The 26,058-nt window shown below is 45.7% G+C and overlaps 1 protein-coding gene and 1 long non-coding RNA gene across 3 annotated transcripts in view; one reads left to right on the forward strand and one right to left on the reverse strand.

Moving 5' to 3' along the window:
* Nucleotides 1-18,381, reverse strand: part of LOC137304518 (adhesion G protein-coupled receptor E1-like) — a 63,810-nt gene extending 45,429 nt beyond the window's left edge. The window contains exon 1 of the mRNA XM_067973154.1: nucleotides 18,142-18,381. Within this exon, the coding sequence (XP_067829255.1) occupies nucleotides 18,142-18,199 (58 nt within the window). The 5' untranslated portion in view covers nucleotides 18,200-18,381. The remainder of the gene's footprint in view (nucleotides 1-18,141) is intronic.
* LOC137304524 (uncharacterized) lies at nucleotides 5,821-25,520 on the forward strand. 2 transcript variants are annotated; one of them, XR_010958586.1, is made up of 3 exons: nucleotides 5,821-6,072; nucleotides 23,428-23,513; nucleotides 24,031-25,520. It is a non-coding gene; the product is annotated as an uncharacterized lncRNA (long non-coding RNA). The 2 variants fall into 2 exon arrangements; XR_010958587.1 differs by lacking the exon at nucleotides 5,821-6,072 and adding an exon at nucleotides 9,326-9,406.
* Nucleotides 25,521-26,058: the final 538 nt, after the last annotated feature.

Genomic DNA, 26,058 nt, shown 5'->3' on the forward strand with positions numbered 1-26,058 from the left:
TCTTCTCTCAGAGGGTTATGAACCTTTGGAATTCTTTACCCCAAAAAGCTGTGGAGGCTGAGTCATTGAATACAAATGGCCAACTCCTGCCCCTATCTCTTATAGCCTCTTGTGCCTCTGGTAAGCAGCTCACTCACATTAACTGAAAAGTGCTGCTGACTCCCTTAAATCTTGCTTGATAAACCATTTAACGTTTTCCAGCGTTGAAGTGAAATGCATGTGATCATTCCATTGGCACTCACTGCTACTGCTGCTGTGTTGTTGGCTTTTGGGCCTTGAGTCACCTTAGTCCAGGGGTTCCTTCGACAGAAGAACTTCTTCAACTTGACAGGAAAACCTGGCTGGCTTCTGCCCTCTAGCAGGCCTGAGATGCATTGCTTGCAATCCAAATTTTCTTATCTGCTTCCTGCAAAACCTCTTAAGCCGCTGCAACCCTTTAAATCCCGCAGCAGCGTAGAAGTTCCCACTCCTCAAATGTCGAGCTCCCAATCTGAGGCGATACTACTGCCAGAACCTTGCAAGGATTATTACAATTTGGCTAACCCAGGGGTCAATCCACTTGACTTAACTCCACCGTTATTCTACTTTGGTTTTCACCCAATTAGAAACTCTGCCCCACATTGTCTTTCTCTCTACTTTGCAAATATTTTTCATTATTTAAAGCTTCACCACTCAGTATTGCTGCAAATCCCTGATCAACAGACAAGTTACTAGTTCAGAAGTTCGATCTGTTCCTGTACATTATTAAGCCAATTTTGAATGCCACCTAGAAATTGATATCATGTGTAACATGAGATGCAAACCCTGTTACTATAAAGATGCTTGTAGGAAACTTGCTATTAATTCAGCCCAAGATCGTAGGGTTTCAAGCATGTTTGTAGCCATTATTTCATCAGAGGAAATGGTTCGGTGACTTGGTGCCTCCATCCTCTAAAGCGCTCTTGGTTGGCTTTCTTGCCAGTTTGAACATCTTTGCACTTGTACAGAGTATAACTTTCTTCAGCCCGGATAGTATTCTTAGTATACACAACTGCCTACAGCAAAAACAACAGCAGTGTGCATTTATATACCAGCTTTAACATAGCAAACATCCCCAAAGCAGCTCAGGAGGAGGAACAGATGTGGAGAACTATTAGTGAGTTAGAAGCAATGACCAACAACATGATTAAAGACCAATACAGCAAGGCAGAGAAAAGAAAGAACTTGCATTTATATAGCATCTTTCACCACCTCTGGACATCCCAACGCGCTTTATAGCCAATTAAGTACTTTTGAAAGGCAGTCACTGTTGTAATGTAGGAAACGCGGCAGCCAATTTGCGCACAGAAAGGTCCCACAAACAGCAATGTGACATAGCAACCATGAGCTTTCTCAGTCTATATCCTTGTTGCCTGCAAACTCATTCCCAAACAGCTCTTTTGTAGAGGGGTTCATGACTGAGCTTCAACCATGTTTGCTGGGAGTCTATTTCACGTCCACCACTGTGTGGGGGTGAGGGTATTCCTCTTATCCTTGAGTCTCATTGAAGCTGGCTAACTGTGAACCTATTCCTTCCAGTTCTGTGCTCACTATCCAAGTCAAATTCCCTGTTTACATCTGAAAAAAACTCCCAATTTTTGAGGAAAGGCTTATAAAATTGAAGCTTTCTCATTGGAACAGAGAAGGTGGTAGAGGTCGCGGGTTTGGGAGGGGCTGTCGAAGAAGCCTTGGCGAGTACTGAGGTAAGGACGCTAACTCGTTGAAGGGATTCGCAAAATTTCACATGTTCCCCCCACCCCGAAGATTTATTGGAGTTATTAAAGAAACCCTGGTGTGACTGTTTTAAAAAATCCAAGGTCTCTCAAAATGGCTGCAGTCAGACACATGGCCGAGGACCGGCAGATTTGAAATTGCATTCTCAACAACTCGGCAGGCTTCGTGTTTCAGACAGGTTTCTTTAAACAATGCAGCTGCATTCTAGCCCTGAGGCAAGCTATCAACATGGCCGGCCAACACATCAAAATTCGAGCAGGAAGTGATTGCAGGACAAAAGGTGAACCATCAAGGTACATTCGGAACAATGGTAAAGCAGTTATGGAACAGATCGATACAGGAACCGGCCATTAATGTAAATGGGCCAGAAATTAGGTCCTTTGTCTTAAAGCAGTTATGGAACTCAGAAATACAGGAATTGGCCATTAATGTAAATGGGCCAGAGATGGGGTCCTTTGTCTTACGTTTCGTGCTTAAATCAAACAATGAAGCAAGCTGATGAGGTATGAAAAAAACCTGTTACCAAGAGGGTATAACTGGGGCTGCCCAGTATCTCTCTCTCTCTTCTCTCTTCGCCTCTTGGCCCTGTCCTGTCTGTCTGCTAGCACCTAAGAAGGAAGGCCATCCAAAGACCTCGCAACCACATGTCGACGGCAGCAGCAGGCACAGAGGCCAGGCCTTTTCATCTGTTTTCACCGGTGAGCATTAATTTTCTGGCCGCCACAAGACAACCTAGCATAAGTGTAAGGGTGGGGGTTAAAGGGGATATTGCTAAACTTGTGATTTTAGAATTTTCCCTCGATGTGTCCGTTTCTTCCAACCCGTTAAGCGTAAAACTGTATTACATCCATAGCGATTTCTTTTTATCTTCTGTATTATACTGTTTACTTTGTAGTTTTAGTTTTCTTATTAATAAACATTGGTTTTCCTTGTACCAATCCACTGGTCTGTTTGTCTGTCTTTGTTACCACTCGATAAGTCCTCAGCTCAGAATCAGGAAGGGGTAAGCGATTCGCAACCGCACTGCGGGCAGGGCAGCTCAGGAAAACATAACTGGCTGACCTATTATAAGCCCGAGAAACAGTAAAAAAGAAACCCCTTACACTCGTTTAAAATGAAATTGGATAAGTAGTTGAAAAGGAAACATGTAAAAGAATTCGGGAAAGGATAGGGGAAGTAGATAGCTTCAGCTGAAGACGTCACACCAGCTCAGGCACACTGGGCTTTCTTTTCTGCTGTATGATTTTATGAAATCGTCTACAAGTGCATTTGTAAGACTTGGCTACAGTTTTGGTGTGCACTCAATGGTTCCCTGCGATCTTACCAAATCCAGCTGTGAGTTTGGTTAGTGCATGCAAGGCATTTCCTGAGCTTAAGATCCCATGGTTAGCGCACCATAAATGATTATCTGCATCAAACTAGAACCTAGATGTGATTGCAGTGCTAATGCAATATAACTGTGTCACATGTGGCTCAGTGGTAGCACTCTCGCCTCTAAGTCAGAAGATTGTGGGTTTAAGTCCCACTCTAGAAACCTGAGCACATAATCTAGGCTGACACTCCAGTGCAGTACTGAGGGAGTGCTGCACTGTCAGACTGATGTTGGTAGAGGGATAAATATTAGCCAGGACACTGGGGAAAACTCCCCTGCACTTCTTTGAAACATTGCCATGGGATCTTTTACATCCACCTGAGGGGCCTCGGTTTAATGTCGCATCCGAAAGACGGCATCTCTGACAATGCAGCACTCCCTCAGTACTGCACCCGGTGCGAACTCGATGGGCCAAGTGTCCTCCTTCTGTGCTGTAACCTCTCTATGATTCTATGATAATCAGGCGGCTGTAATCTCACCAGGCCCTGCCGTGCATGTCGTATTAGATAAATACAGCACAGAAGCTGGCTATTCAGCCCAACTGATCTATGCTCCACACAAGCCTCCTCCTACCCCTCTTCATCTAACCCTATCAGCATAACGGCAGCCTGCCGGGGCATTCCAGGTCATGCCAGACCTCCGAACGAGCCGCAGAGCAGAAAGGTTAGATCAAAAAAGGCAACACTTTAAAAAGTGTCATTTGTTTTGAATGATGTCAGTTGTAAGTCCATTTATTTGAGTTTGTAAAGTGCCAGAATGGGTTGGATCAGGTTGGGTTTGCTGGAGGAGTTGGGCTAACAAGGGGGTCATGGCCAGACTCTGGCATCTGGAGGCCACACGGCCAGCGGGTTGGTCAGTAATGGATTTGTATTGTTGGCAGAATGCTCAGTCCCACAGCAATAGGTTTGCTTTGATATTGGGTTCATCATTCACTCAGCAGTGGATTTAAACCGTCAAAACTCAGAGTAAGACTTGTAGCAATGAATTCTAACTGTTGATAAGTTAGTTAGTATCTCAGCAATGGGATTGTTGGTGCCACCTCCGACAATGCCGCACTCCCTCTGTCCTGCACTCCAGCACTGAGGGATCGCTGTGTTAATTGTATCCATGTGATTTATATCAATTAGTGTTAATTGTATTCAGGTGTTGGGTATCAATTGGGGCCCTCGTATCCATTTATAAGAGGGAGCTTATCTAGGGAGTGCACTGTGTGTAATGGGATCTCTGTCAATAAAGGCTTGGAAGCAACTGAAGACCAGGCTCTAGTATTTTATCCTTCACCACCGGGCTATCCAACTTTTTACATGCTGCACTGTCGGAGGGTCAGTACTGAGGGAGTTCTGCACTGTCGGAGGTGTCGTCTTTCGGATGAAACATTAAACTGAGGCCCCGTTTGTCCTCTCAGGTGCATGTAAAATATCCCATGGTACTATTCGAAGAAGAGCAGGGGAGTTCTCCCCGGAGTCTTGGCCAGCATTTAACCCCTCAACTAATAACAGTAAATGATGTGGAGATGCCGGTGATGGACTGGGGTTGACAATTGTAAACAATTTTACAACACCAAGTTATAGTCCAGCAATTTTATTTTAAATTCACAAGCTTTCGGAGATTTTCTCCTTCCTCAGGCAAATGTTTCAAGAGCTCCTTGAAGCCTACGCATTTATACATATAGAACAATACATGGTGTTTACAGACTGCCCCTGCAACTGCCCGTTGCCAAGGCAATCACCGTGTTCAGACAGAGAGGTGTCACCTGCAGAACCCCCGAATACACATTCAACAAAAAAACAAACAGGGAAAAAAAAACAGAGAAAAAAAAACAGAGAGAGGCAGAAACATCCGGAAGGCAGAGAGAGCCAGCAAATGACCCATTATATTAAAAACAGATAACATTTGTTCGCTGGTGGGGTAACGTGTCACGCTACACGTTACCCCACCAGCGAACAAATGTTATCTGTTTTTAATATAATGGGTCATTTGCTGGCTCTCCCTGCCTTCCGGATGTTTCTGCCTCTCTCTGTTTTTTTTCTCTGTTTTTTTTTCCCTGTTTGTTTTTTTGTTGAATGTGTATTCGGGGGTTCTGCAGGTGACACCTCTCTGTCTGAACACGGTGATTGCCTTGGCAACGGGCAGTTGCAGGGGCAGTCTGTAAACACCATGTATTGTTCTATATGTATAAATGCGTAGGCTTCAAGGAGCTCTTGAAACATTTGCCTGAGGAAGGAGAAAATCTCCGAAAGCTTGTGAATTTAAAATAAAATTGCTGGACTATAACTTGGTGTTGTAAAATTGTTTACAATAACAGTAAAAACAGATGATTTCATTACTCTGTGTGGGACCCTGCTGTTTGCAAACTGGCTACCATGATTCCCTATTTAATAACAGTGACTACATTTCAAAAAGTACTTAATTGGCTGTGAATTGTTTGGGACATCCTGGGGATGTGCAAGGCGCTATATAAAATGCAAGCTCCTTCTTTCTTGTTGAATTAGTCAGCCAGTCACTTAGCGATGGATTCTTACTGCTATGTGGTTAGTCATTCACACAACAATGGGTTTGCAACGCTGTTGAATTAATCACTCACTCAGCAATGCATTCTGACTGCCATGAGGTTAGTCAGTTATAGAGCAAAGTTTTTGGACCAACACGGGGTTAATCAGTCACGCAGTAATGGGTTGTGACCTTCCTGGGGCCTGTCGGCTACACAGTGATGGATCTGTACTGTTTCGGTGAAGATTATGCCAGGCAACACACCAATCGATCTGTTACACACCATCCGGACAATATAATTCCTATCAGCATCCGCCTTACAAAAATGAAAACTTAAATGATTTTGGGAGCTGCTGATAAAGTAAACCACAAAACAAAAGTGACCATTTCTCCGGCGAATACCAGCGTGTAACTTTTGCATGCTGACGAGATAATCATGTTTCTGTGTGCAAGATCTGGTAAGTTGCACAGTACTATTAATTTCGAAGGTGTGTGCTGCAGTGTGTGATGTTTGAAAACCTCAATTCTCTTTATTTAGATCCTACTGTAATATGACTTGCACTCAAGGTCATAATAACAAATAAACATTGTTACCTTAGGGCAGAGATGTTTAAGGGGAGATTTAATGGAGGTGTTCAAAATTATGATAACGTTTTGATTGGAGTAGATCGGGAGAAACTGTCTCCAACGACAGAAGGGTCGATAGCCAAAGGGCATAGATTTAAGATAATTGGCAAAAGAACAAGAGGGGAGATGAGGAGAGGTTTTTTCACACAGCGAATTGTTATGATCTGGAATGCACTGCCTGAGAGGGCGGTGGAAGCAGATTCAATAGTAACTTTCAAAAGGGAATTGGATAAATACTTGAAAAGGAAAAATTTGCAGGGCCATGGCGAAAGAGTAGGGGAGTGGAATTAATCGGATAGCTCTTTCAAAGAGCCAGCACAGGCACGATGGGCTGAATGGCCTCCTGCCTTTCTCCGCCCCTCAGATAGTCACCCATTTTTCGTACTCCACTGCCTGCTCCCTATCTTCCTATCTCTCCTCCAAAACTCTGCTGCCTGTATTCTAACTCGCATCGAGTCCTGCTCACCCATCACCCACGTGCTCGCACACCTGCATTGGCTCCCGGTCCAGCAATGCCTCGATTTTAAAATTCTCATCCTTGTGTTCAAATCCCTCAGTGGCCTCACCCCTCCCTACGTCTGTAACCTCCTCCAGGAAAGATTGAACAGGCTGGGGCTCTTTTCTCTCGAAAAAAGACTGAGGAGTGACCAGATGGAGGTCTTTAAGATTCTGAGAGGGTTTGATAGGGTGGAGAAGATGTTTCCATTTGCAGGGGAGACCAGAATTGAAGGTCATAAATATAAAACAGTCACTAATAAATAGGGAATTCAGGAGTACCTTCTTTACCCAGAGAGTGGTTAGAATGTGGAACTCGTTACCTCAAGAGGTAGTTGAGGTGACTAGCATAGATTTAAGGGGAATCTAGATAAACACATGAGGGAGAAAGGAACAGAAGAATTTGTTGATAGGGTTGGGTGAGAGAAAGCTCGTGTGGAGCATAAACACTGGCATGGAACTGTTAGGCGGAATGGCCTGTTTCTATGCTGTACATTCTATGTAATTCCACGTACAACCCTCCGAGATCTCTGCGCTCCTCCAATTCTTGCCTCTTGCCCATCCCCGATTTCCTTCGCCCCTCCATTGGCGGCTGCACCTTCAGCTGCCTAGGCCCTAAGCTCTGGAATTCCCTCCCTAAACCTCTCCGCCTCTCTCTCTCCTCCTTTAAGTCACTCCTTAAAACCTGCCTCTTTGACCAAGCGTTTGGTCACCTGTCCTAATATCTCCTTATGCGTCAAATTTTGTTTGATAACCCTGCTGTGAAGCGCCTTGGGACGTTTTACGATATTAAAGGCGCTATATAAATGCAAGTAGTTTGTTGTTGTTGTTGCTGGGAGCATAGGCTGCCAAAACAGTTCTCTCTCTCCCTACCATGTCAGATTTTCTCCGTCTCCTTGTTCGTATTTGTCCGAGTCAATATGTGGTGCAGAAAACTTGCAGGGATGACACATCATTATCCTTTCCTGTGTTGCCTTTTTTAGGTTTGGTTGAAGTTTAGTTACAGGCCCCATCACTTACAGCTGACGCGATTTGCCCATTACACACCATGGCCGGCATAACGAGGCAGCGTTATTACAGCACTCTACTATATTACAAGAATGTTGTAGGAACATAAGAACAGGAGTAGGCCATTCAGCCCCTCGAGCCTGTTACGCCATTCAATTAGATCATCGCTGATCTGTATCTTAACTCTATTTACCCGCCTTGGTTCCCTAACCCTTAATACCTTTGCCTAACAAAAATCTTTCAATCTCAGTTTTGAAATTTTCAATTGACCCCCAGTCTCAATAGCTTTTTGGGGGAGAGAGTTCCAGATTTCCAATACCCCTTGTGTGAAGAAATGCTTCCTGACATCACCCCTGAACGGCCTGGCTCTAATTTTAAGGTTATGCCCCCTTGTTCTGGACTCCCCCCACCAGAGGAAATAGATTCTCTCTATCTACTGTATCAATTCCTTGAATCATCTTAAACACCTCACTCCTTAATCTTCTGTACTCATGAATAACCTAAACAAGACTGCATGCAAATGCAACCAGTTTTATTTAAACTGCAGCCAGTGCTTAGTACAAAACTGTAATACTTGGAGGGGATTAGAAGGGCTTAAGTGCGCAAAAGGCAATTGAACATTAACTAGGTGCTGTAACAACAGAAAACGCTGGAGAAGCTCAGCAGGTCAGGCAGCATCTGTGGAGAAAGAAACAGAGTTAACGTTTCAGGTCGAAGAGCTTTCGTCAGTTCGACCTGAAATGTTAACTGCTTCTTTCTCCACAGATGCTGCCTGAACTGCTGAGCCTCTCCAGCGTTTTCTGTTTTTATTTCAGATTTCCAGCATCCGCAGTATTTTGCTTTTGATTAACTAGGTATTATTTACGTATCAAAGGCTTATTACTTTTAGATAAGCTTATTTACGTTTGTTTGTTCTTGCATTCAGTGCACCTTATCGAGGTTCGAACTAGTGAGTAAACACAGTCATTACTGCCTGAAACAAAGAGCACTTATTACGTTATAGTCGGCAGCTTTGAAATTGATGTTAATGTAAATAGTTAATGGTTATCGCTTTTCGGCTGATGTCAGTGACTGCCTGGTCTAAGTGGTGACGACTGTACTTTAAAGCTCCTATTACTGATGTGTTATCAAAAGCAAAATACTGCAGGTGCTGGAAATCTGAAACGAAACCAGAAAATGCTGGCGATGCTGTGGGGTTTAAAACCCCTTTAACAAAAGATGTTTGAAGGAAAGTGTTAACTGTCACCCTTTCAAACATTTCCACATCGTTCACCTGAGGAAGGAGGTAGCCTCCGAAAGCTTGTGAATTTAAAATAAAATTGCTGGACTATAACTTGGTGTTGTAAAATTGTTTACAACTTTCAAACAAAGACATCTGAAAACCTGCAAACACAGTAATGTGGTCTCGCAAATCCTGTTTCTCCCTCACTGACGCTGACGACATTGGAGAAGTCTGAGTTTCAGGATCGTAGACTTTGTACTGTGGATAGATGCCTAGATTATTAAATAAATAAGCTAGGTGGATAATATTTAGCTTAAAGCATTGTTAGGTTTGCAAAACACATAGGCATTTGGAACCACAAGCTTTTCAACACAGCTGGGGGTAATGTAAGAAAAGGCAACAAGGGCATACATCAAAGGCTTCAGATCAGGAAGGCAATGGTAGGTGTGAAAAGGCATGGGCCTCTCATTCCTTTCTGATAATCTGTTCAATGAACTGGGGTTTGTAAAACGTCAAATAGTATTACACCCAGCATACAGTCAAATAGTATAAGGAATGGATTTGAAACCAATGAAGCAATCAAAATTGGAGATGTAAGGACCATTAAGAATGTCTGGGTGTAGAAATGGGAGGAGCCTTTTACAACCCATCGTTCTAACACATGGGGCTCAATTTTAAAACGGAGCCAGGAAGTGGACAAGTGGGTCAATTTGAGGTCAGGAAACCCATTAGTATGGGTTTCCGGGACCTCCTTACGATTTTGTTGGTTTCCCGTCCGACCGACCGGCTGATTGACAGGCTGGTCTCAGTCTGGAGACCAGCCAGGGAGAGGGTGTCTGCAGGTAAGTCTGCAGGTAAGTCTTTGTTTGTATGGATGGGGGGAGGGGCACAGGGGGCATGGGTAGGCACGGGGGCACAGGTGGGCAAGGGGAACGGATGCACATAGGCGGTCGCGAGTCATGGGGGATGGGATCGGGGGTCAGTCATGGGAGGGGCGGGATCGGGGGCCATCGCGGGGGTCCGCGATCGTTGAGGGGGCGGATCGGGGGTTGGGGGATCGGGGTCAGGGTTGCAAGGTCGGGGGTTTGCGATCGGGGGAGGGGGGTTTCGGTCGGTGCAGGTAGGTTTGTTGGGCCTGAGGGAAGCCTTTCTAGGCACTCACCTATCAGTCTCGGATCTTCTCGCCTCTCTTCACGTAAAACAGAAGGCCTGGGAATCCCGGCCCCCCCGGAGTTGAAATCGGGAATTAGTGAAAAATGGAGGCCTGAAGCCTCCTCGAAAGGCCCGACCTGCCTCCTGGGAGCAGGTTGGTTGCTCGCCCCTCGTCCTGCCCCCGTGAAAACCAGAAATGGGCGGGTCTGAAATGGTGGCAATTTTCAATGCCTCTCCGTCCCCAACCCACCCGGTTTTTTTACTTTTAAAATCGAGCCCATGGTCTTTTCTACATCAAAGGGTCTCCAGTCACATGATCAAACTGTCAACCTATGATGTATGTTACCGATTGAGGCATAGCCAGATGGAACGATTGGACAATAAGAGTGACCCTCCTCAATCCTAGATCCTATTGGTAAAAAAACAATATAAAAAGAAGACTTTGAGAGAAGAAGACTCCCACTCCTCTTCCCTACTCTTAAATCTCTCTTCTCTTCACCACCTGGCGGTCACAAGGAAGGCACACTGCAGTTGAACATCACGCAAGAAGATGAGGATCTTGAGTTCTGAAGAGCTGATCAAACTTCAGGCCCGATGAGCAAAAGCCTTGGTTTAGAGGTTGTACGTGTATTAATGATTTGCCTGATGTGTGTATGAGTTGTTAAGTCATTACATAATAATGTTGTGAATTATTAAGTGTATAGTGGGATTTTATCGAGGAAAGTCATGTGTTTGGTTTGATTTTGCTTCATGAATGCTTGTATGAATGATAACACCATCAAATAATTACTTTTGATTGACGAAGCTACCGTGAGTGAGGTGAGACTCTCTTTGCTTGACTTTTCGTCCAGCGTCCAAGAATCACACAAACTAAGGAATTCCCTACAACGCTCAGCAAGTCAGGCAGCATCTGTGGAGAAAGAAACTGAGTTAACCTTTCAGGTCTGTGACCTTCCGCCAGAAGCTCTGACGAAGGGTCATCGACCTGAAACGTTAACTCTGTTTCTTTCTCCACAGATGTTGCCTGGTCTTGTTGAGTTATTTCCAGGATTTTCCGTCTTTATAACTGAAATATTAGTCTACTGAGCAGCAATTTTCCTCTCTGCACCTCATTCTCCCTCTCACCAAATTCCCCTTTTCAGAAGCCCTGGCTCTCACTTCGTTCCCGCTTCGCCCAATTACCAGCTCGCTCCGTGAGAAGGCGAACGGGGTCGGGTTGATGTATCAAGAAGGGGAGGGGCCTGTTGGGCCTAATGGCTTCATCTTGTTCCTGACAACTCTTCTATTTGTAAGCCTGGCAGGGTGGAACAGCCCGTGTCACTGGAACAGCCCCCTGAAGTGCTGCGGGTGAGCGTTTTGTTAATGTTGTCGGCTATTTTTATGGCCGCGTGCATTTTCAGCCTAAAATAAAGAAGTACTTCGAACAAGTACTTTCCCTTAGTCTGTCCTTCCCCTTTAAGGTTTTCTGCAGTAGTAGAGCAAACATCGAGGATAATTTTAACCTAACTCCTGGGGTGGGGCCCCACGGGATTGGGCTGGTTTTATACCTTGCCCGATATAACTTCAACAGAGAGCAAAATCAGTCGGGGGTGTAAAGCCAGTGTTGCGTCCAATTCAGTCAGTTCCCCGATGGGCAAGTTAGGTTAAAATTGCCTCCCCCATAGAACTCATCCCAGCCCTTATCTTGGTCCCCCTCAACTTTTAAACTCGGCTCAGTGTGACAACCCTGCCTTTTCCTATAGCTGTCAAATTTTGCTCAGTATAGACAGGAGTTGGGCTTGACTTAAGTTTGACAACCCATTCTCATCTACGATGAAGCAGCTGTGGGTTGAGGGAGCCCTGCAACGGGCTGACAATCTCTGATAGGCACGGGTGATGGGGCAATGGTAAACCGACTTTGTTATCAGCCCGACACTGCAGCCAGGCGCGTGAATGTGCAGCTTCTATCAGCCAAGTGCGTGCTTCATGGTGGGTCAGCGTTGGACCTGATAGGGCCCAGCACGGCTCAGCAGTGGGGGAGGGATGGAGATGGCTGGGGATCGGAGGGTCATAGTGTATACTTTCAACCCTGCTGATAGCAGCTAGCCCTTCACTCTGGGACTCCAGCCTGAGGGAAGGCTGTGTCAGGAGACTTTTTTAAAAATTTGTTCATGGGATGTGGGCGTCGCTGGCGAGGCCGGCATTTATTGCCCATCCCTAATTGCCCTTGAGAAGGTGGTGGTGAGCCGCCTTCTTGAACCGCTGCAGTCCGTGTGGTGAAGGTTCTCCCACAGTGCTGTTAGGAAGGGAGTTCCAGGATTTTGACCCAGCGACGATGAAGGAATGGCGATATATTTCCAAGTCGGGATGGTGTGTGACTTAGAGGGGAACGTGCAGGTGGTGTTGTTCCCATGTGCCTGCTGCCCTTGTCCTTCTAGGTGGTAGACTGAACAATGGCAGTCAAGGGACAGATCAGAAATAAGTAACTAGTTTTTATTGCTATATAGAGTATATATAGATTTGATTGATTAGATAGGCAGTATGATTTTATGTAGAAATAAAAGAAAGACTTGCATTTATATAGTGCCTTTCACAACCTCAGGATGTCCCAAAGCACTTTACAGCCATTGAAGTGTAGTCACTGTTGTGATGTAGGAAACACGGCAGCCAATTTGCGCACAGCAAGATCCCACAAACAAGCAACGAGATAATGACCAGATAATCTGTTGTTCTAGTGATGTCGGTTAAGAGATAAATGTTGGCCAGGACACTGGAGAGAACACCCCTGCTCTTAATTTAAATAGTGCCATGGGATCTTTTACATCCACCTGAGAGGGCAGTCTGGGCCTCGGTTTAACGTCTCATCCATAAGGCGGCACCTCTGACAGTGCAGCACTCCCTCAGTACTACACTGGGAGCGTCAGCCTGGATTTTGTGTTCAGGAGTGAGGTTTGAACCCACAACCTTCCAACTCAGAGGCAAGTGTGCTGCTCACTGAGGCATTTAAAGGGACAGTCATTGTAAACTTTTGACCCTGATATCACCTCCCAATCATACTTTAATGGCTGACAGGTTTATTTACCTCCAAGCTTACACTGCATAGCAAGCAGATCACAGGCAACCTATTAGTCTAGCCACATTTCCACATCTCACAGGGCCGCTGTGAACAACTTGGCATAAAGTTGAGAATGAAACTGCCAAGCATGAGGACACCTCGGTCCCAGTAAAAGTGAAACTGACATCGTGCCTACTGTACATCACAGATCAGCTGTAGAAAATAGTTAACTCAACAAGTCTTTTACTAAACTTGTCCACGGTTGCATAAATCTACTTTATGCGGAGAAGCAAGTGCACAGCCTGATAAAGGACAGGTTGAGGTTTTGGACGGGACCCTGTTTCAGGGGTGAGATTTGCTCAGTGTGTGTGAGGATTTTCTTTGCTCAATATTTCTTTAAGAACCTGTTTCCAGTTTGACTAGGAACATTAAGCAGAAGGAAACTTCACGAACACACCTACCAAATTGCTACACACAGCAGCCAGAGAAAATCTTACCCCAAGGAGAGGCTCCCACCCGAAACATTAAAGAAAGACCTTGCATTTCTATAGCGCCTTTCACAACCTCAGGACGTCCCAAAGCGCTTTACAGCCAGTTAAGTGCTTTTTGAGGGGTAATCACTGTTGTAATGTAGGAAATGCAGCAGCCAATTTGCGCACAGCAAGATCCCACAAACAGCAACGTGAGAATCTGTTTTGGTGATGTCGGTTGAGACCGGGACGCTAGGGAGAAACATCCTCCTGCTCTTCTTCGAAATAGTGCCATGGGATCTTTTACACCTGAGAGGGCAGACGGGGCCTCGGTTTAAGGTCTCATCCGAAAGACGGCACCTCCGACACTGCAGCACTCCCTCAGAACTGGCACTGGGAGTGTCAGCCTGAGTTTGGTGCTTAGGTCTCTGGAGTGGGACTATGAACGCATAACCTTCAGACTCTGAGGCGAGAGTGCTACCCTCTGAACCATGGCTGAAATCCAAACTTTCTTTTCTCTTTCAGATGCTGTGCATTTGCAGCATTTTCTGTTTTTATTTCAGATTTCTAGTGATTTGGGTTTTTTTCTTTTAATATATGTATATACCTGACCAGCTGATCTGTGCAGTTGTTCATACCTAACCTCCAGTGTAGAGAACATTAATGATATTTAATTGCTCGCTCCCTGGAGAATTACTCAAGGTAGATTCTGTGATTAATCAGGAGGTTAATTGTTGTCTGGAGAGGACAATTACAGGTCAGGCGATGCTGATAAACTTCCAGTTACAACTCAGATACAAAAGCTGCATGAAATGACTCACCTTCTTTTAAATATTTCTGACAATTTCAAGCATGGATTCTGGGTCTGTGACACAACTTACCCAAAAATATTACAGAGAAATGAATAGAACAATGGATTCCCAGCAGCGAGTCACAGACTGGAATTCAATCGGGGGGATTGGATGACAGAGTGTAGATTGTAGTCTGGCCGTCTCTCTCTCTCTCTCTCTCTCTTCGCTTTCTCTTTGATTAGAGACTCTGGCTTTATTCTGGCCCTTTGTTCAGTGTTAAGTTTTTTCTGTGCGATTGGCTATCAGTGATTGTCACCACCACAAGCGGAGGAGGGATCAATGATTACGATGCCATTGCCGCAGGTTTTGTGAGAAATAATTTGCATTACATTCTAAATTTGGCCTATTTTACCCTGACTGAATTCTCTATCCAGCCTGTTTTACCCTGACTGAATTCTCTATCCAGCCTATTTCACCCTGACTGAACCCTCTATCAGCCTGTTTTACCCTGACTGAATTCTCTATCAGCCTATTTTACCCTGACTGAATTCTCTATCCAGCCTATTTCACCCTGACTGAACCCTCTATCAGCCTGTTTTACCCTGACTGAATTCTCTATCAGCCTAATTTACCCTGACTGAATTCTCTATCCATCTCGTTTTACCCTGACTGAATTCTATGCAGCCTATTTTACCCTGACTGAACTCTCTAGCCAGCCTATTTTACCCTGACTGAACTCTCTAGCCAGCCTATTTTACCCTGACTGAACTCTCTAGCCAGCCTATTTTACCCTGACTGAACTCTCTAGCCAGCCTATTTTACCCTGACTGAACTCTCTAGCCAGCCTATTTTACCCTGACTGAACTCTCTAGCCAGCCTATTTTACCCTGACTGAACTCTCTAGCCAGCCTATTTTACCCTGACTGAACTCTCTAGCCAGCCTATTTTACCCTGACTGAATCCTCTATTCTGCTTGTTGCCTCTAAGATGACTTGCAGAATAGAAACTGCTGCAGCTGCAAAGTGATGAAACATTAATCACAACTCAGAGCTCTGTACAGGAGGTTTCTATCTTTCAGGTGACTGTACAGAACGAAACAGAACTGAATGGGATCCCCGGTCTAGATCCACTGGGGCTGCGTATTTAAACCACAAACAAATGATACAGAATATTCCAATGATCACACTGCCATAATTTAAGATACAGATTGAAAATGAGAAATGGCCCTGATGCTACTGGGCTAAGAAGTAGGAACTATTACCAAGAATTCCTGCTCCTGGCCACCATCCAGTGATTCCTGCTGGAAAATGTAGACGTGCGGATGTAAAATGGTGACAGAATCAGGTTCAGTTGTGATACTCCACCCTTCCATAGTCAAATGGCCAACTATCTTCAGCTGCTTCACCAACGACCTTCCCTCCATCATGACGTCAGAAGTGTGGCTGTTTGCTGATTGCGCAGAGTTTAGCTTCATTTGCAACCCCTCAGATAATGAAGTAGTCCGTGCCCGCATGCAACAAGACCTGGACAACATCCAGGCTTGGACTGATAAGTGGCAAGTAACATTCGTGCCACATGGGCAATGATCATCTCCAACAAGAGAGAGTCTAACCACCTACCATTGACATTCAATGGCATTACCATCACCAAGTCCCCCACCATCAACATCCTGGGGGTCACCATTGACCAGAACCTCAACTGGACCAGCCACATCAATGCAAAACAGATCAGAAACTGAGTATTCTGCGGTGAGTGGCTCACCTCCTGACTCCCCAAAGCCTTTCCACCTACAAGGCACCAGTCATGAGTGTGATGGAACACTCTCCACTTGCCTGGACGAGTGCAACTCCAACAACACTCAAGAAGCTCGACACTATCCAGGACAAAGCAGCCCGCTTGATCGGCACCCCATCCACCACCCTAAACATTCATTCCCTTCACCACCAACGCACCATTGCTTCAGTGTGTACCATCTACAGGATGCAGCACTGCAGCAACTCGCCAAGGCTTCTTCAACAGCACCCCCAGGTGCATGGGAAAACTATCACCTCCAAGTTCCCCTCCGAGTCACACACCATCCTGACTTGGACATATATCGGCCGTTCCTTCATCGTCGCTGGGTCAAAATCCTGGAACTTCCTACCTAACAGCACTGTGGGAGAACCTTCACCACACGGACTGCAGCGGTTCAAGAAGAAGGCTCACCTCCACCTTCTCAAGGGCAACTAGGGATGGGCAATATATGCCAGCCTTGATGGCGACACCCACATCCCAATATAAAAAAAAACTCACTGTCTGGTCTCACATATGAAAAATTCCTACTTGGGTCAGGTGGGAGAGGGTGGCCACAAGGAACAAACCAACGGCTTCAAGACAAGTGGGGAGAGAACTATCAAATGGTGGAATGGGCATTCCAAGGAACTGGCCGAAAGGTACAGGTGTTCAAGAGGAGATGTAAAGCCGTATGCAACAGGACATCAAAACGACTGCTGCTGCACCAATAATTATATGTGTTGGGCTCTTTTCACAAAACGGACTCTCCCCCGAGCACTGAAGTAGAATTCAAGTAAAGGAAACCAGCATTGGACTCGAATATGGTCGATTGCAGTAAATTATTCGGTGTCTCACCTTTGAGTTAAGGTTGGAAATTCAAGCCTCTGTGTGACTTTCGGATGAGTCAGATCAATAGTTGTACGGGTGGATTACACTGAGCATTAATAACAAACGACAGGAAACATAAATACAATATTGTTGCCGTCTTAGCATTCTACAAAGCATGCTAGCCCTCCCCTGTGCTCCCATATCAGTCCTTGCCGCCTGTCATACTCCTCTTCCTGTGCTATTCATGTGCTTCCTCACCATTTCCCTGAACATTTTCTCTAATTCACAGCAAGAAAAGAAAATGAAACTTTCTACACTTTTCTGGGCCAGTATTATACTTTAATATTTAATACTCCAACAGTGCTTCTCTTAGTCTGTTTACATCTTCTTGCAGCTTTTATCTTTCCTTTTTTCAATCTGTTCTTCATCATGTGTATCCTGATTGTCTCTTCTCTCTCTCCCTCTGCTCCTTCCCTCCTTTCTGCTCTTCCCCTCATTCTTTCCTCTCCCTCTGCTATTTCCTTCATTTTAATCTGCTTTTTTTTTGTACTCCCTCCTTTTTCTCTTGGCTCTTTCCCCCATTATTGGTTTTCCTTAGTCCTGAATCCTTTCTTTCTTTCCTTTCTCTTAGCCCCCAACTGCCCAGGTCTATTGGTCTGCGCACACTGCAATAAAATGATTGAGGAGGCATCAGAAAATTCCCAGGAAAAGTTTACAATCAGATGTCTACATGACAAATTTTGACCAACGAGCTGGAAAGCCCATGAACACCCTCCCTAATACCCTGCATTGCCCGTCGATGGGGAAATCCCCATTAGCGATGGCAGCTTTACCCAACAAAAGGTGATAGGTGTCTCTACGTAGAGCTACGACCATTGGCAAGGCAAGAACACACATGGCCACATCCGTATAATTAACACAAGGAGACACTTTTCACCTGGTGTCATATCTGCACCAACTTGGAATAGTTAAAACTCTGAGAATTATGAGAAATGGATGAGGGAAACCAATGGATCAATAATTCATAAAGAAAATAGGATTAGAGAGACAGAAGGGGAAAGGAAGATAGAGGAGAGATAGGTGGCTATCACAATTTCACTTTGTATTTAGTAGATGGTCAAACTTACCCAGCCAGAAAGAGAATCGACTGGATTCTATGAATACAGAGTATCGTCTGCTCTTCATATTAAACAGTAGAACTCTTGTCGAGAGCAGTATGACGTCCCTCTCACACTCTACGGTCACACACTGTTCGTGGACTGCCGTTCCCTGCACTGTCCTTGCACAGTCCTCACGCACAGCTCTCCTCTTACTCGCTGCTTTCCTTCATATCTGAAAGGACTGATCATGCTTTAAGGTTCGTTGCCTTGTCAATCTGCCAGACTCCAGCTCACGCTGCCTCAGGGCTGAACCAATGACTAAGCTAAAGGGGGAGGTGCGTTGATGACATTTCCAGACACGTGCAGTCATTAATTCTCCTTAATGAGTCACTGTTTATTTTGGTTAAAGTTATTATCTTTTTATGTTGTAGTGGGGTTTCCTCAGCAAGTTAAAAAGGGAAGCATTTAATAAATTAATGCAAATTCACTCATCTCACCCAGTTCCTACCTACACTGTGCAGGTTCCTCTAACTCCTTTGTTGTTCCTTCAGAACCTTTGCTCAGGGCTTGAAGGGTCCCTCGTAAACTCGCATTGCATTAAAAGAAAGACTTGAATTTATATAGCGCCTTTCACAACCTCAGGACGTCCTAAAAGCACTTTAAAGACAATGAAGTATGTTTGATGTGTAGTCCCTATTGTATTGTAGGAAATGTGGCAGTCAATTTGCGCACGGCAAGATCCCCCAAACAGTAATGTGATAATGACCAGATAATCAGTTTTAGCAATGATGGTTAAGGTATAACTATTGGCCAAGACACTCCTCTGCTCTTTTTCAAAATAGTGGCATGGGATCTTTTACTCTCACCTGAGAGGGCAGATAGGGTCTCGGTTTAACATCTCATCTGGTCACCCTATTATAGAAAGGATATTATTAAACTAGAAAGAGTGCAGAAAAGATTTACTAGGATGCTGCCGGGACTTGATGGTTTGACTTATAGGGAGAGGTTAGATAGACTGGGACTTTTTTCCCTGGAGAGTAGGAGGTTTAGGGGTGATCTTATACAAGTCTATAAAATAACGAGGGGCATAGAATCATAGAATCATAGAATCATAGAAGTTACAACATGGAAACAGGCCCTTCGGCCCAACATGTCCATGTCGCCCAGTTTATACCACTAAGCTAGTCCCAATTGCCTGCACTTGGCCCATATCCCTCTATACCCATCTTACCCATGTAACTGTCCAAATGCTTTTTAAAAGACAAAATTGTACCCGCCTCTACTACTGCCTCTGGCAGCTCGTTCCAGACACTCACCACCCTTTGAGTGAAAAAATTGCCCCTCTGGACCCTTTTGTATCTCTCCCCTCTCACCTTAAATCTATGCCCCCTCGTTATAGACTCCCCTACCTTTGGGAAAAGATTTTGACTATCGACCTTATCTATGCCCCTCATTATTTTATAGACTTCTATAAGATCACCCCTTAACCTCCTACTCTCCAGGGAAAAAAGTCCCAGTCTGTCTAACCTCTCCCTGGAAGTCAAACCATCAAGTCCCGGTAGCATCCTAGTAAATCTTTTCTGCACTCTTTCTAGTTTAATAATATCCTTTCTATGATAGGGTGACCAGAACTGTACACAGTACTCCAAGTGTGGCCTCACCAATGCCCTGTACAACTTCAACAAGACATCCCAACTCCTGCATTCAATGTTCTGACCAATGAAACCAAGCATGCCGAATGCCTTCTTCACCACCCTATCCACCTGTGACTCCACTTTCAAGGAGCTATGAATCTGTACTCCTAGATCTCTTTGTTCTATAACTCTCCCCAACGCCCTACCATTAACAGAGTAGGTCCTGGCCCGATTCGATCTACCAAAATGCATCACCTCACATTTATCTAAATTAAACTCCATCTGCCATTCATCGGCCCACGGGCCCAATTGATCAAGATCCCGTTGCAATCCCAGATAACCTTCTTCACTGTCCACAATGCCACCAATCTTGGTGTCATCTGCAAACTTACTAACCATGCCTCCTAAATTCTCATCCAAATCATTAATATAAATAACAAATAACAGCGGACCCAGCACCGATCCCTGAGGCACACCGCTGGACACAGGCATCCAGTTTGAAAAACAACCCTCTACAACCACCCTCTGTCTTCTGTCGTCAAGCCAATTTTGTATCCAATTGGCTACCTCACCTTGGATCCCATGAGATTTAACCTTATGTAACAACCTACCATGCGGTACCTTGTCAAATGCTTTGCTGAAGTCCATGTAGACCACGTCTACTGCACAGCCCTCATCTATCTTCTTGGTTACCCCTTCAAAAAACTCAATCATATTCGTGAGACATGATTTTCCTCTCACAAAACCATGCTGACTGTTCCTAATTAGTCCCTGCCTCTCCAAATGCCTGTAGATCCTGTCCCTCAGAATACCCTCTAACAACTTACCCACTACAGATGTCAGGCTCACTGGTCTGTAGTTCCCAGGCTTTTCCCTGCCGCCCTTCTTAAACAAAGGCACAACATTTGCTACCCTCCAATCTTCAGGCACCTCACCTGTAGCGGTGGATGATTCAAATATCTCTGCTAGGGGACCCGCAATTTCCTCCCTAACCTCCCATAACGTCCTGGGATACATTTCATCAGGTCCCGGAGATTTATCTACCTTGATGCGCGTTAAGACTTCCAGCACCTCCCTCTCTGTAATATGTACACTCCTCAAGACATCACTATTTATTTCCCCAAGTTCCCTAACATCCATGCCTTTCTCAACCGTAAATACCGATGTGAAATATTCATTCAGGATCTCACCCATTTCTTGTGGTTCTGCACATAGATGACCTTGTTGATCCTTAAGAGGCCCTACTCTCTCCCTAGTTACCCTTTTGCCCATAGATAAGGTAGATAGTCAAAATCTTTTCCCAAAGGTAGGGGAGTCTATAACGAGGGGACATAGATTTAAGGTGAGAGGGGAGAGATACAAAAGGGTCCAGAGGGGCAATTTTTTCACTCAAAGGGTGGTGAGTGTCTGGAACGAGCTGCCAGAGGCAGTAGTAGAGGCGGGTACAATTTTGTCTTTTAAAAAGCATTTGGACAGTTACATGGGTAAGATGGGTATAGAGGGATATGGGCCAAGTGCAGGCAATTGGGACTAGCTTAGTGGTATAAACTGGGCGACATGGACATGTTGGGCCGAAGGGCCTGTTTCCATGTTGTAAACTTCTATGATTCTATGATTCTATCTGAAAGACAGCACCTCAGACACTTGCAGCACTCCCTCAGTACTGCACTGTGAGTGTCAGCCTAGATCTTGTACTTAAATCTCTGGAGTAGGACTTGAACCAATAATCTTCTAACATCAGAGGTAAGAGTGCTACCCACTGAGCCATGGCCGTAGAGTTAGATCATATGTGCACAGCATGGGGGTAATTTTGACTTTGGGCTACAACGTAAAACAGGCGATAGTGGATCAGCCCCCAATTACACATCTCCCGATTTTCATATAGAAATAAAAATCTGGAGAGATGTCTAACAGGTGGCTGACCGACCTCTGTGACCAAGCTTTTGGTCACCTGGCCTATTATCTCCTTATGTGACTCAGTGTCAAATTTTGTCTGATTACACTCCTGTGAAGTGCCTTGGAACGTTTTACTATGTTAAAGGCGCTATATAAATGCAAGTTGTTGTTGTTTTACATTATCGTCCAAAGTCAAAATTCTCCTTGAGCCTTATATCGTATTTCTATCACAGGAAACAGCCCTGTAATACAAAAGTAATGCGTACCTGCCTACGCAGGCTGATTTCATTCCCTACCTTTGAAAGCAGGCATATGCAGCCCACCCAGATGGATCATAGAATCACAGAAAATTTACGGCACAGAAGGAGGCCATTCGGCCCACCGTGTCCGCGCTGGCTGAGAAACGATTTTTGCTTTGCTGGCCTTTCCTCACTTTTCCCCCTCCCTGACCCTGGGAATCTTTGTAACCGGAATGCTAAAGTCACAAACATGAGATTAGCACATACGCAGTCATTCTGTTGTTGCTGCTGGTTTCCAAACGTGTCCATAGCAGAAGCCACGTGAACTGAGAACACAAGGAACCGGCCCATACACTAGAGCCAACTCCAGTGGCAGTGACTCCACTATATAAATAGACTAATAAGCCTAGCTATTAATAGAGGATCCATGAATAAATCAGCTGGAGAAATGGGGATTCTGAAGCATTGCTTGACTAGAGAGTGTGTGCAACCCGTTTTAAATGGCTCATCAGTAAACTTATGATTTTCATGGAAAAATAGGACTTCGATCCCCCAAACACCATAAAAAATTCCCAAGTAATAAAAACGGAATTTTGCCTGTTCAATCGCTGTAAATCACTGCCCCTGTTCGTAAGGGACTGCCCAAGGAATGGGGAGAGACCACAATACCTTGGATTGATGTCGGATTTGTCATGAGATAGTGTCCTGTGATTGATGGGGAGATATGTGATACGACAGAGTACAACTTTTGGCGACAATGTAAACGGGGTGATATCAGATTTTGCTGCCCGCTATACAACACACCCGGTTTGTGCTTCCATTGGTTCGGTTTGCATATGACTGACAAATTTGAGTGGTCAGATATTCAACTTTGAAGAAGCCCCAGACACTCAGGCAGTGATATTAACCCCCCCCCGGCGCCCAACAATGGGCGGGAGAGGGCCGGGGCGGGCGGTTAAAGACATAATTATGGGAAACGCATTCCCAAGAAGCCATGAACATGCCAAGCGCCATTTTTTTTAACGGCGGTGGATATTGCGGCCTCCGCCGTGGAGAGACAGGACGCTTAATTAACAAATGTCAATCGGGCTCCCACGGGACAATAGTCCTGCTGTTAAGTTTGGCTTTGCTGGGTTCTCCAGCTATTTTCTCCCTCCCCTGTACCCACCCACCCTCCCCGTAAACATCAGGGCATTTAATTCAGGGCACTAAAAAAAAACAGCTCTGTTCGAATGAAAGACTGTTGGAAAATCTCCGAGAAGGAACCAAATCAGTACTCCTTAAAGAGAGGAAAGTAGTTTTGAATTTCCAAGGAACAGTTTAAATGAGTGAGGCTCCTACAGTGGTAATCCCTTCGAAGAAGACAAACTGGACTATTTAAAGGTTATTAACAAGGAGCTTAATTGATTGAGTGGTGAACTTTAAATTATTTCGTCCTGTCGTGGGGTTAGTTATAAACATCTACTGTAAATATCTAACTATATTATTTAACTATTATTTATGTGCTTAGTGCAAAATAAATTAATTTGCTATTTTAAATTTAGAACATGATCTGGTGTGACGCTCTACTGCTTTTGAAGATTGGAGTGAGAGCGTATGGAGGATGAAGACAAGTCATAGAAAGGCCAAAGTGAGTCCCACACAGAGACGGGAGAATTTATAATGGGAAATAAGGAAATGGCAGAGAAATTAAACAAATACTTGAGGGCTGATTTTCGGGTGACGGAGCAGGTGCATTGGGGGCGGGGGCTCCGAAAATCGCTAAAATGCCAAGCGGGTTCGGGAATCCGGGAGTCCCACCGGTAATTAAAGCCGGCGGGATGATAATGTGCATAGTTTGTCCGATAGTTGAGGTACTTGGACTACTTGATTGACTAGACGTTTTGGCAAGGGTTCAATTTTGAAGGATCCGCAGTGTGTTTCTCGTGCTGTGGGAAACACTCCCTGTTGCAACAGACGTGTTTCAGCCAGCAGCCACTGGGAGATGCAAATGCTTATTTGCCAATGGGGAGAAAATGTTATTTATTGCAGCAGGGCACTCTGTCACTTCAGACAAAGTTTTGGCTGCAAGACCTTTGTGCTTTCACTCAAAATTCTTACTTTCCACCCAAAACTCTGCTAAGCAAACATATTTAACTGCTTTGCAGACCCCCTCGAACTCACACCATGGCTGCATTCACCACTTCATCCGAGGACGAGCGACATCACCAGCCTCGCCAGGCATGGCGTCCACCTCCGCCATGTGGAGCTCCACAACACAGTGCTGCGCCACAGGCACCTGCACAACAGCACAGAGGGCAAGAACAGAGAGAGCGACGTCACAGGAGGCACTACCCTCGCAACAGGGTCTACAGACCGAGGCTCAGCTTTCTGGACCTCTCTGAGGAGCAGTGCATAGGGAGGCTCAGAGTCAGTCGCCAGGTGGTCGCAGACATCTGCAGCCTCCTTCATGCCGAGCTGCTCCCAGCTGGGCCGAGCAGCATCTCCTTACCTGTCACTGTCAAAGTTACCACTGCCCTCAACTTCTTTACCTCCAGATCATTCCAGGGTGCCACCGGGGACATCGGCGGGGTCTCTCAGTCGTCTGCACATAAGGCAGGACACCGACGGCTTCTTTCGCAGGGCCTCGCACTATATCAACTTCCCCATGGATGACCTCAGCCAGACGGAGAGGGCAGTGGGATTCCACGCTGTGGCTGGCTTCCCACGGGAGCAGGGTGTAATCGATTGCACCCATATAGCAATACGAGCCCCTCCACACGAGCCAGAACTGTTCATCAACAGGAAGGGTTATCACTCCATCAACACTCAGCTCATTTGTGACCACCGCAAGAGATTCCTTCACGTGTGCGCCAGATGCCCTGGCAGCTGCCACGATTCCTTCAACCTCCGGGAGTCCAACATCCCGCCCCTCTTCCATGCACTGAACACCCACAAGGGCTGGCTCCTCGGGGACAAGGGATACCTCCTGCACACGTGGCTCGTGACACCTCTGAGGAACCCCACCACCGAGCAACAGCGTCAATATAATGACAACCACATCGCTACCAGGTCTACAATTGAGCATGTTATAGGGCTGCTCAAGATGCGCTTCAGGTGCCTTGATCGTTCTGGGGGAACACTTCAATACGCACCAGACAGAGTGGGATGCATTATAGTCGCGTGTTGTGCCCTGCACAACAGGGCACAGCAGAGAGTTGTGCCACTTGAGGAGGCCCCATCCACATCTGCCACCCACATTGAGGAGGAGGTGAAGGAGGAGGAGGAGGAGGAGCAGGAATAACCCATGGGCAGAACAGCAGCTCACCTGGCTGCTCGTGAGGCCAGGGAGTCACTGATATGTGAACGGTTCTCCTAACATCAGACAGTGTGAAGAGTCCAGTCCTCAGACCACCTGGATAGAGCAGCAGCCACACCAGCACTCCCTACCCCTGCACAAAACAGTCCTGCAACTACACATACGCCCACTGTAGAGTGACCCAATGGGTGGTATCAAGTGTGGGAGTTCATGGTGAACCTCATGAAAGGGCCTTATTACAGAAGCCAGTCAAGCATGGCCAAGATGTGGCAGTAGTGGTGACAATAATATTATTTAATGTGAGTTTAACAAAAAGCAAATATAAATAAAAATCATGATCAACCGTCAAACACCCTTGTGCATTCCCTTTGTGCTGACAAAACCTTTGCCTTTTGCTTCCTACCACTTCTACGTGGTGCAAACCCTGTGTTTGCAGCAGAGGTAGTGGCAGGTTGCTCTTGTTCATGCCCTGACCGATTAGATGCTTTGGGCCTACGCCCTCTGGGTTTTGGTGCCCGTGAGGACCCCTCCAAAGACTGCTCCACCTGCATCTGTGCAGGGGCAGACTCGGCCACCTGGAGAGGAGGCAGCATTGCGGGTATTGGTTGAGAGGGGGGCAACGGGTGAGACGTGGGGGCGCTTTGAGTGGCGTCCCCACTTCCATGTCCCCTTTCGCCATCATCCCTCCCCTGGGCCAGGCCCACACCACTCCTATCACTCTGCTGGACAACAGTTTGGAGGACATGAGTGAAGCCTTGTAAGGCCAGTGCGAGGGTATCTGCCTGCCTATTAAGGCGGCAGAATGTTGTTCACCCTGAGTCCGAATGGCCGTTGTCAGGGCCTGAATGGACTCATTTGTGAGCTGTGCTTGAAGCCC

The sequence above is a fragment of the Heptranchias perlo genome, chromosome 37 (assembly GCF_035084215.1).
Source record: "Heptranchias perlo isolate sHepPer1 chromosome 37, sHepPer1.hap1, whole genome shotgun sequence".
In the NCBI taxonomy this organism is placed as follows: Eukaryota; Metazoa; Chordata; class Chondrichthyes; order Hexanchiformes; family Hexanchidae; genus Heptranchias; species Heptranchias perlo.